Source organism: Pipistrellus hanaki, assembly GCF_964339955.1.
Source record: "Pipistrellus hanaki genome assembly, chromosome: 18".
NCBI lineage: Eukaryota > Metazoa > Chordata > Mammalia > Chiroptera > Vespertilionidae > Pipistrellus > Pipistrellus hanaki.
The window spans coordinates 10,590,934-10,603,085 of NC_140520.1; the positions used below are offsets into that span (position 1 = coordinate 10,590,934).

Below are 12,152 nucleotides of genomic sequence, written 5' to 3' on the forward strand. Positions count from 1 at the left end.
TGAAATCTATAAAAATGTATTTTTGTGGCTGAATAATATTCTGTTGTGTTCAGATACCACAGCTTTTCTCTCTGTCCATTCTACAATGGACACGTAGGTTGTTTCTGTGTCTTGGCTACAGTGCACAATGCTGCCCTGAACATCACCCCCCCAATTTTTCTGGATCATTCTAGTGCCTGGTTCATTCTCACTGTTTCTGAGGTTCCTGCCAGGGTCATAGTTCTCGGGGGCTGTGATGTTGAAATGAAGGTTATTTTTAACGTCCCAGTTCCTCAGGCCTTGCTGTCCTCGCTTGCCATGGTGTAGCCCAGAACCTGTCGTTGCCAGTCACTCTGGTCCCTTCATCTCCCGGTGACAGATGTCCCACCCCTTCTGTTTCTGGCTCTCGTCCTGGGCTGTGCTGACTGACAGCCGGAGGAGCCATGCACAGGGAGGCGCATCTCCATCAGTGACAAACGCAGTATCGGCCGGGGGGCTTCAGGCCCTTCTTGGGGGCCCGGGGCTGCAGCCTGGGGCTGTGAGGAGCCTCTGTCTCCAGCCCTGGAGCTCCGTGTGGCTCGGTGAAATCTGTTTTTGGAAGATGACTCGGGTGGCAGGTATTTTCGGTGGATAGGGAGAAGAGGCGCCGGGTAGAAGCCACGTGGTCGCTCAGGTAGACAGTGCCGGTGGGAGATGTTGGAAAAGGAGAGGGCCCAGCCCTATGGAGAACGAGCCCTAAAAATACCAAGGTTGACTCATGGCTTCACCCCGGTTGCAAAATAATTCATCCTTGTTTCTTAGAAATGGGGAAGTCATGCTTTTGGGGAGGGTGTGCCTTGGCAGCACTCTTCCGGAGACACCAGACCTAACGGCAAGCATTCAGAAAGGGAGTTTTGGGGGTCAGAGGGGGTTTCCTGGCGCCTCTTTCTTCTGTGTAGAAGGGGCTAGCTGCTTTCCCTTTTCCCGCAGAGCCCCCAACCAATCTCCACTGATGGTGGTTATTAGCTCTTTCTCAGCCCCTTCAGAGCCTTCGGTGTCATGTAATGTCCATGTAATAGAAGTGACTGTCCTTCCCTTGACCGTCCAGACTAGGGTATAACTTTATTTTTAAAATATACTTGATTTTTTTTGTTTGTTTGTTTTGTTTTGTTTTTATAGAGAGGAAGGGAGAGGGATAGAGAGTTAGAAACATCGATGAGAGAGAAACATCCATCAGCTACCTCCTGCACACTCCCTACTGGGGATGTGCCTGCAACCAAGGTACATGCCCCTGACTGGAATCGAGCCTGGAACCTTTCAGTCCCCAGGCTGACGCTCTAGCCACTGAGCCAAACCGGTCAGGGTCGGTGTATAACTTTTTACTGAAGTTAATAGAAATATACAGATGCCAGCTGGTCTGTATGCGAAATCCTCATCTCTGACCGGGTGGTGAGCTGAATTGATTAATTATAAAGCTACTAACTCCATTATTGTAGGGTAGGGGTGTCGAACTCAATCAGAGAAGGGGCCAAAATCTAAAATCCAGCCTAAATCGCGGGCCGAATGGTTTACTGAACAGTCATAAACTGACAATGTCATAAACTGACAGCGGAGTGCAGTGATGACAGTGCGGTGCGGGCCACATTGCAAGGCCTGGCGATCTGGATTTGGCCCGCGGGCCTTGTGTTTGACACATGTGTTGTAGGGGGTGAAAGAGGCACATTCCTGGCCTGTTTAACCTGTTTAAGGTACAAGGTGTCACTAATCTGTTAAAAGTCACTGTGGTCAGTCCCCGGGCAGCGAGAGGCTAGGAAAGGTTCTCCATGGGGGGATCTGAGTGCAGAGGTTCACCCGATGCCACAGAAAGGTCTGCGTGCCTGTTGGTGAGCAGGTGGGCTCGCCCTCCCAGGCCCGGGATGTGCCCGTGGTGCAGTACCGAGACCGCCTGGAAGAGCTTCTGTGTCGCCAAGTGGGCTCTGACAGCGCAGAACGTGGTACCAGTTCTCCCACGGGTCTCCCCGTGCAGCGCTTTCCTATCCCACCTGGCCTGGACCCTACACTCAAGCACGTGACTGTTTTCAGTAAACGCAGTAATGAATGTTTATAATAAGTGAGGAAATTAAAAACTAGAAATCCTCATGTCTGCTCAGGTGAGGATCTGCAGCTACCTGAGTTTGCCACCATCCTGCCTGTGATCCTGGGGCTTTCAGAGTCGAGGACGAGGGGTCAGCCCTCCCCCCACCTCCCCTCCACCCCCCACCCATGGTCTGAATTGGAGCAGGCAGATTGGCCTCTGAGGAGGAGCGAATACTCTCCTGTTGGTGCCCAAGGAAGTGGCCTGCCCATCTCTTAAACTCACAAGACAGTTCACAGATGATGAGTCTACATATGACTATTGTACTAAACGTCACCTTTTCCCCCTCCCAGACCCTCTTCTGTCTCCGACACTAGGTTGTAACTGGGTGAATGAAAGCATTTCTGTCCACTGCGAGGTGCCTCAGAGTTACAGCCGGCATCGGGACCTGTTACGCTACATGTGGAATTGCTCTTCCCAACAGTGTGAGAGCAGCTGGCAACTCAGGGCCCTTGAGCTACATTTTACGAAGGATGACGATCTCTCACAGGAAGTACACTGCTTTGTTAAAGATCCAGAATCTAACAGGACATCATCGATGGTTTTGTCAACCTGTGTCCCAGCTGGTGAGTACACAGCTACTCATCCTGTGGCAGAGATGCTATATAGTAATGGGGTTCATGGACCAGCGGTGGTTTGTGGGTTTCAAACTACAGGGATAGGGGCTAACATCCATTTCACAAATTCAAAATGTCAAGTGAGCTATAATGTTCATGGACACCCCAGTAGAGCTATAAGCTAACATTTTTAGCACTTCCTCTGTTAACACCACTCCAATACATCTATCAATTAATTAGCACACAACCCAATGGGTTGGGTGCCACAGTAATTATTCCTTTTTATGGGGAGAAACCAAGACTCAGGAAGTGTAAGGTGCCTGCCTCAGGTCAACCGCTAGTAAATTGAAATCAAGCCATCTTGGGTCCAGAGCCCCTGCACTTAACTATTTATAATACTGTTTCTTTTTTTTTTTTTTCTTTTCTTTCTTGTTTAATGTTTTTATTGCTTTTTAGAGAGAGAGGAAGGGAGAAGAATAGAGAGAGAGAAACTTCGATGAGAGAGAATCATTGATCGGCTGCTTCCTGCACATCCACCACTGGGGGTTGATCCTACAACCTAGGCATGTGCCCTGACCAGGAATTGAACTGGTGACCTCTTGGTTCCTGGGCGGACACTCAATCACTGAGCCACATCCACTGGTTGCTTTGTAATATTCTTCCTTACCATTATGTTCTCACATGTGCTACAAGACTCTGCATTTGATAGATTTGTCTAGTTTTCAACATATGAGATGCATATATGTCTGGGGACCTGTTTTCAACCGATGTGCCGCAATGATTTTTAAAACATGCAGTACCTGACCATTTAGTCGGGGGCACTGACCTCATTTCCTTTATTTTTATTTATTTATTTATTTATTTATTTTTAAATATATATTTTTATTGATTTTTTTACAGAGAGGAAGAGAGAGAAGGACGGAGAGTTAGAAACATCAATGAGAGAGAACCATCGATCAGCTGCCTCCTGCACACTGGGGATGTACCCGCAACCAAGGTACATGCCCTTGACCAGAATCGAACCTGGGACCTTTTAGTTTGCAGGCTGACGCTCTATCCACTGAGCCAAACCAGTTTCGGCCTCATTTCCTTTAGATTGTCAAATAAAAAATGGAACAGTTATGGTTTGAGGGCTTCACACCACCTGAGATGAAAAAGGCGAAAATCGTTGGTCTAACACCCAATCTCATGACAAGCTGTCTCACTAATGGTCTTTTTTATGTTAAGTCTTAAGTGCATTTGTAATTGGCCATTTTTACTATCTAATTTTTACTTTATATCTTCAGTTGACAAACAAAAGGACTAGTGATTTGAAAGTGGTTCATTGAAACGTAAGCGAACAGATGACTTACAGTATTCATTATAATTTAGAATATCATAATTCTGTGTCATGAACAGAATTTCCAGGGCAAACAGAGAAGATGCGTTTCTTTGGGCTGAGATAGGGCGATTCTGTGAATGAAACTTTTTTTTAACATAATGAATAGTAAACATATGGATATAAAAACCTTGAATTTTATTTGCTGAGTGAGCCATTCTCATTACTTCTTCAGTGTATCATACCTTTTGAAACTTCAAATAATGACATGAAGCCATTAAAGTTATGGTTTCATTTTCAGACAAAGCAGTGTGACTTCTCAGATAAAACAAATATTTGCAGGAAAAGTACAAAATGGTTCCAATTTGCAGCTGATGGATTTGGTCCCTAAAGACAGAGAAAAGACCAAACCCATGGAGGTGTCACTCATAGAGGCACCATTTGCACAAGCCACACAACTGCCAGGAAGATTTGAAAACCCACTGCAGCTCCAGCTGATTTAGCTCAGTGGATAGAGCATTGACCTGCAGACTAGAGGGTCCCAGGTTCGATTCAAGAGCACACTCCTGGGGCTCGATCCCCAGTAGGGGATATGAAGGAGGCAGCCAATCAATGATTCTCTCTCATCATTGATGTTTCTATCTCTCTCTGTCCCTCTCCCTTCCTCTCTGAGATCAATAAAAACATTTAAAAAACCCACTGCAAAGTTAGTGATAGTTGTTATGCTTGGAGCAAATTTATGAATTCCACCTTTGGGTGTTGCATACTACCCAAGGCAGACTGTGAAAATATCATCCATGTGCAAGCGATAGCTGTTTCCCAGTGGGAGTGACAGAAAGCCACGCCAATGTGCTTTGGCTCGTGTGCTGTGCCCCTCACCAACCAGGAGAAAGAGGCTGACTGGGTACAGCGTGAGTCAGCAAGTAGAAATCTGGTAAAGCTTCCAGTGTTCCAGGAGGCAACATCCTTGAAGGACACAATACCTAGACAAGATCCTCTGTAGAATTATGTGGAACTAGAGGCCGGATGCACAAAGATTCATGTAAGAATGGGCCTTCCTTCCCCTGGCTGCCGGCACCGCCTTCACTCGGGTCGGAGCTGCCTTTCCACCTTCCCATGCTGCCCAGAGGCCTGGTGTGGCCTGTGTATGCAAAGTAAGCCACCATCTTTGTTGGGTTAATTTGCATACTCACTCCTGATTGGCTTGTGGGCGTTGCAAAGGTATGGTCGATTTGCATCTTACTCTTTTATTAGTATAGATGTTTCACGAGGTTTCCAAGCATTCTGTCCTTGCCCAGTTTTCATTTAACATTTATCATTGGGATTGAATGCTACACCTCGTAGATACCTTGAAGCAAAAGATTGTTACCATAACATCCCTCTCACCAATGTGAAATACGAGTTGTGCGTTTGAAAACAAACCCTTTTTGCCGGGACCGGTTTGGCTCAGTGGATAGAGCGTCGGCCTGCGGACTGAAAGGTCCCGGGTTCGATTCCGGTCAAGGGCATGTACCTTGGTTGCGCGCACATCCCCAGTGGGGGGTGTGCAAGAGGCAGCTGATCGGTGTTTCTCTCTCATCGACGTTTCTAACTCTCTATCCCTCTCAATTCCTCTCTGTGTAAAATCAATAAAATATATTTAAAAAAAAAAAAAAAAAGAAAACAAACCCTTTTTTATTAAATAATTGTGATGTATCTTTTAAAACCCCATCCCCCCAATTGATTGTTCGCATGACATTCTAGATTTTGAAAGTTTGAGAGACATTGCTAGACAGTTCTTTGGCCTTTTAAATCTCAGAGTAGTGTTGACATATGAGATACATATAAGTCTGGGGACCTGTTTTGATCTCCAGTTAACCAAATGTTTTCTTCTCTGAAAATCTGGGCCGGAGCTTAATGACCTAAATGATTCTTTTCAACAATAAAAACCCAGGGTCTCTCTCCCTCTCCCCCTCCCACCTGCGGATTTGAATACTTTTCTCGAGTTGCATACATCATAACAGATATAAATCCAGGAAGATGTAACATTTAAATATTGGATCTTACTTGTTCAAGTGCTAATTTCTTGTGTTTCTTATGCTTTATCAAGTGAATCACAGTAACTCATCGACTAGCCTGCTACTCACTAGCAAACCCTTCCAAAAGCAGTTTCCTCTCCACCACCGTTGTAGACTGGCTGGACAGGAGTTGTAATTTATTTTTTAAGAGTGAGGAGACTGGTTCAACAGGTGGGGTGACTTTGCCAAGGTCACTTAAGTAATGGAGATAGAATTAAAATCTAAGCCTTCAAATTCTATTGCTGTGGCCAAATTCATTGTCACACCAGGAAATGGGCTAGGCACCTGCCGGCGTCCGGTCACAACATATTGGGCAAAGTATCAAAACATAAATAACCTTGTTTTATTTTTAAAGACAACTCACTTATACATATGGTTGATTCATTAACATTGAACTCACGGCCAGTAGTGCTTTCTAACTCAGGCCTAAAGGAAGCTTACCCAACATACACATTTTCTCTGTAAGACATATCACAGCCTTTTTGTGCTTAGGGATGCTAGACAACATGTCAGCACTCTGCTTGGGAGAACATTTTAAACAAAAGACAAACAAACATTAAAAAATGTGAACAACTGGCACTGAAGAGGCCACGTATAGAACACTTACAGATAGTGTGAGAGCTGGAACAGGAAGGCGGCGTGTTGCCTTGCTCAGACTCAGCGGGGACACGTGCATCGGGCGACTCAACATTTTTCATCATCTGCTCCACGTGCCCACGAATGACCGTGAAGGTGCTGTGGGGGTTGATTTGAGGAATACAAATAAATTTCAGCAAGTAGGTCAATTGCAAACATGGAAGCTGCAAATAAGGAGGATCAACTGTATCTTTATTTTGACCAGGTCAGCTAATTGCATTTCTTTCTTTCTTTCTTTCTTTCTTTCTTTCTTTCTTTCTTTCTTTCTTTCTTTCTTTCTTTCTTTCTTTCGTTTTGTTTTACAGATAAATCAAGGTATAGATATCTACTCATAGCTGTACCATTCGTAGGAATCTTCTTTTTAATAGGTATGTATACTTCTCTTAAAAATATAAGTTTTCAAATGTGAGTTGGTTTTTCAAAGGCTGGAAAATACATTTGGAGATAAAAACAAAGTTTGAAATTGTAGGCATTTTGAAAGAAGCAGAAACTTGTGTTTTACGTGTCTGGTTGCTGGTGTGCCGGGTCCCTCCAGAGATTCTGCATTCTGCTAACGTGGGGCGAGTCCTCAGGCCGGGGCACAGCCCAGTATTCCTGGGATGTAATCCGCAGCCACCTCCTGTCCATGGCCCACTTCCACAGAGAGTTATACTTCTGGTCCCCAAGCCAGATTTTGCAGAAGACTCCTTACTCTTGGCTGCTGTGGTCATAATGCCCATGTCTTACAGCCTCAGAGGAGGTCCCAGGTAGGAAGGAACTTTTGTTGAGTTGGGTGACATGGAGTCCTATATAATAAAAGCTTAATATGCTAAGTGGTCATCCGACATTCAACCAATCAAAGCATAATATGCTAATGATATGCTAAGACCGTTCATGCGCTCACTATGACATCATAACAGAAGATGTAACTGACCATCAGGAGGCAGACAGTCGACCAGTCACTATGACGTGCAATAGGTTAGCTTGCTGCTGGGATCTGGCCAATCAGAACCGAGCAAGAAGGCCGGACATGCCCTGGAACCCTCCTGTGGTCCCTCTCTGGCTGGTAAACCTCCTGCATCCCTCCCTGGCCCCGATCATGCATCAGTGGGGTTCCTCAGCCTGGCCTGCGCCCTCTCGCAATCTGGGCTGAGGGGAATGCGCCCTCCCCCTCCCCCACACACACACCAAGTGCACAAACTTCATGCACTGGGCCTCTAGTGGGTAATAAAGATCTGGTATTTCCTGAGACTTCCTTAGTCCCCCAGCGATCTCGGGCCAACGTAGAAAGCAACCCGTGTGCCCTGGAGAATGGGTGACCTGACACGCAGCTCTTCCTCACATCCCAAAGGACATTGACCCGATGTATAAGATAGCTGTTCTTGAAGGCCTATCTGTTTCCATATCTGCCTTCACCAAAAGGGTGTTCGCAAGACTCCTGTGAGACTCCCACAGGGAGTGCTAGCGAGGAAGCTAAAGGTCCTTCAGCAGAGAGGAAATCACTCCAGTATCAGTATTGGTAGCACCACGTAACCTAAAAACAATTGTTCTAAAACAATAACCTGGCACCCATCTCGGCTCTCAGGCCATGAGTTAGGAAACGGAGAGGTGCTGGGCGTGGAGCTTTGGGAAGGCGAGTGAGGGGGATGTAAACAGCTCCAGCTCCGCGGTGTAGTGGACAGACACCTGTACGCGCCCAGGCGGGCCTGGGGCCAGGCTGCTGGACCAGGAGTGTGGCTCGATGCTGAGGCTGGTGCCTTGTGGGAAGGAAACATGCGTACCCGTGGGAACAGTACCTTCAAGCCCAAGCTTCACTGCCACGAGCCACCTGTGGCTGTTGAGCCCTTGAAATGTGGGAGCCGAGCACTCACTGGGCTGTGAGCATAAAATGCACACTAGGTGTATAAGACAGTATTAAAGGAAGGAATGTGCAGTGGGTCAATAATGTTCCCATTGATTAGATGTTGAAATGAAAACATTTTTCTATGTTGAGCTAATAAGTAAGACATACTATGAAAAGTAATTTTACCGATTCCTTTCCATCTAGCCTGTAATGTGGCTACTGACATTTTTTAAATACTTGTGTGGCTCACATTATGCTCCTGTTGGGCAGCGTTAGTCCAAACCAGTGGTCAGCAAACTGAGGCTCGCGAGCCACATGCGGCTCTTTGGCCCATTGAGTGTGGCTCTTCCACAAAATACCATGGCCTGGGCGAGTCTATTTTGAAGAAGTGGCATTAGAAGAAGTTTAAGTTTTAAAAATGTGGCTCTCAAGAGAAATGTCAATCATTGTCCTGTTGATATTTGGCTCTCTGGACTAATGAGTTTGCCGACCACTGGTCCAAACCATCCTGGCCTTGCCTTCATTGTCAGCCCCGTGCCCACCCCGCTGTAGGCATAACCATTTTGTCAGTAGTGTCTGCTTCTGTCTTCTGATGACTAATTGGACCAACTCAGTCCCCAGTGCCATGGAAACAGTGAGGCATGCCGGCTGGCTGGGCTCAGGTTTTGAGGTTTCCACATCCACATCTCTGAAAGGCAGGCAGTAACTTCAGGTTTCAGCTTCCGTTTCCAGTTCTTTAATTGGGATGAAATGTCTTCATTTGTAGGATTTCTGTACTTTGCCAGACGGGCAGAAAAAACCACGTAAGTACCCTGTAGACTCTGCATGGGGGACACTGTGTGTCGTGGGCTAGACCTTGTCGGCCTGGCTGTCGGGTGCCCCTCACTCGGGGAGCCAGATCCTGTGCATCTCCAGTGCCTGGGACAGCAGAGAGGGAGACGAACCAGTTCATTCACACCAGCCGCGTGCCGGCACGGCCCTGCCACCCTCTATGTCTCTTCCCATTGAACCTCTCCCGAGCTTGCACGGTCAGGACCACGTGCTGGGGACCCTGAAGGTGAGCCTCGGGAGTCCAGTCCCGTGGCAGTAAGTGGGAGAGCCGAGATGCACATCGAGTTCTTGAGGCCCCGAGGGTTGTTCTCCACCAGCACCCTGCCCCTGCTCCTCCCACCCAGGAAGGTCGGACCGAGCATTCGCCTCAGGAGCCAGGGTCAGGGCTGGGCCTGGGTCCGAGCAAAGTCACCAGGGGCATTGTCCCAGTAAACTGCCATAAGGAGGCTCCAGAAGGCCCCGCGTGACAGATCCCGCCGGCGGGAGGAGGCTGGGGCCCAGGACAGGATGTGGCTTTGGGGTGAGGAGCAGAGAGGCCCAGGCTAGAGCGGGCAGGACAGGAAGTGGCAAGCGGACCGGCAGGTTGGGCCACACCAAGACTTGGAGAGTTGCCAAGAGGTTCGGTCTTGTCTCCAGGGGAAGCACTGGGATGTCTGGGCAGAGCTTGGCATTGGGAAGGGCAGGGGGTTAGCACGCAGGCGGCTGGGAATGGGCCGCGGGGGAGTGAATGAATGGAATAACCCAGCCCAGCGGAGAGGGCCCAGGTTGGGGGTCACACAGATGTGAATCTGGAGGCAGAGACGTGGGGGATGGGACTGGGTGTTTGGCAAAGGGCACAGCCCACGCCGCACCAAGCTGAAGAGGCGGCAGAGGAGTCCGTGTGTGCAGGGCGGTCTTTGGAAGGCAGAGGCTGAATGACTGTCATGGCCCGGGAGCCGGGAGCTGGGAGTCAGAAGCTTCCTGAGCGGGAGGCCCTGCATGTGCACACTGCTCTGGGGTCGGCTCCGGGAAGGCAGACCTGACACTGAGGGGGCCATCCCGGGAGGAGCCGGGCTCGCTCGGGCTGGTTGTGGGAGAGGAGCTTCCCTCTTCTCAGCGTGCTTTTGTTTCCTCTCAACTACTGACTTGATGAGGATTTTTAAAGGCAGAGAGCCCATCGTGGCTTGACGGGGAGTTCCCGAGGCCCCGCTGTTATAGAGTCCTGAGTTTGACGGAAGGTGGGAATTAGGGGGAGAGCTGGGGAGGGGGCGAACATAACTGGCAGCAAATGCAGAACTGCCCCGTCTCCTGAGGACAGTGTCAGCGAGAACCAGCCGGGCTCGGCCCTGTAGGTGTCAGGTGTCTGCGGGCCAACGCGCAGTCCCTTTGGGCGGTTTCGGGGAGTGCTGGTAAAGGCCTGGACACAGATCCCAGCGTCCCCCCCTTCACAAGGCAGAGCCCCCCTCCCCGGAGGACAGGTTTGCAGGAGCGGGAGGTGAGCTGGCCTCCGGAGCGGGCGGAGCGGGCTGTGGTGGGGGCGCTGAGGCCCGGGGCTGCCCTCGGGAGGAGCTCTGTGCTGGCCGGGATGCGGTGCAGAAGGGCTGCCTCTCGCACCCCTCACAAGCCCGCAGCCCCACTTCCATGTTCTGTGGGCTCTGGATGGGGAAAGCACCTGGTTATCTCCCTCAGCAGGAGTCCTAGGAAGGCTGGGTGTGGGGGAGATATTTTGGGAACTCTGTTCTGGTCTGGTCCCAGTCTGATCTGGTTTGTTCTGGTCTGGTCCTGGCTGATCCGCTCTGGTCTGGAATCAGACTGTGGAGAAGACAGCAGCCAGGGAGGGCATGGGCTCTCGGTGAGGGAACTCGCTCAGGGAGGCGGTGCCCAGGTTTTAGCCGCTTCCTCCGAGAGAACCGATTGTGTCAGCGCCAGGAGGTGCCCAAGAGGGAAGTTGAGGTGGGAAGGACGCTGACGCAGCAAGGTCATGTGGCAAAAAGGGAATAAATGCTGAAGGGTGACAGCTGCCCTGGGGGACATTTCACTGCATGCTGAGACGGGTGGGTTTGGGGGGTCGGGCAGGTTTCGGGGGACAGGTGAGTTTGGGGAGTGGGCAGTTTTGGGGGGACTGGGGGCTTGGGGAGACGGGCGGGTTTGGGGAGATGGGTGGGTTTGGGGGAACAGGTGGGTTTGGGGAAATGGGCGGGTTTGGGGAGATGGGCGGGTTTGGGGAGATGGGCGGGTTTGGGGAGATGGGTGGGTTTGGGGGAACAGGTGGGTTTGGGGAGATGGGCGGGTTTGGGGGAACAGGTGGGTTTGGGGAGATGGGCGGGTTTGGGGGAACGGGCGGGCTTGGGGAGACAGGCGGGCTTGGGGAGACAGGCGGGTTCGGGTAGATGGGCGGGTTTGGGGGAACAGGTGGGTTTGGGGAGTGGGCAGGTTTGGGGGACGGGGGGTTTGGGGAGATGTGCGGGTTCGGGAGGCGGGGAGTGGACGGGTTTGGGGAGACGGGCCGTGCACCTGGGCCGCACACCGAAGGCGGTGCCCGTGTGGAACCCCCGCTGTGTCGGCCTGGACCCCGGTCCTGCCGTCCTGCCCGGGCGTCCCCGCTGCCGTTGGGGTCACTGCAAAAGGGCCCGAGCAGGAGGGCCTGGACGCGCGGGCTGCAGGGGGGGTGGGGGGGAGCACTGCCTCTGGCCCATGTCTGACATGAGTCATTTTCTTGCAGCGCCAGATGACGGAACCAGATCCGGTCCTCACCCAATGCAGCCTGGATCCCCCCGATTGCCCCTTCAGTGTTACAGTCTCTGAGAGCCTTCGTTACCTTCACTCCATCAGTGTTTTTTTTTTTTTTTTTTTTTTTTTT

At 50.1% G+C, this 12,152-nt stretch overlaps 1 protein-coding gene across 1 annotated transcript in view; it reads left to right on the top strand.

Moving 5' to 3' along the window:
• Positions 1–12,150, top strand: part of CD58 (CD58 molecule) — a 31,560-nt gene extending 19,410 nt beyond the window's left edge. The window contains exons 3-6 of the mRNA XM_084866406.1: positions 2,386–2,658; positions 6,966–7,028; positions 9,249–9,285; positions 12,015–12,150. Of these exons, the coding sequence (XP_084722532.1) occupies positions 2,386–2,658; positions 6,966–7,028; positions 9,249–9,285; positions 12,015–12,024 (383 nt within the window). The 3' untranslated portion in view covers positions 12,025–12,150. The remainder of the gene's footprint in view (positions 1–2,385; positions 2,659–6,965; positions 7,029–9,248; positions 9,286–12,014) is intronic.
• Positions 12,151–12,152: the final 2 nt, after the last annotated feature.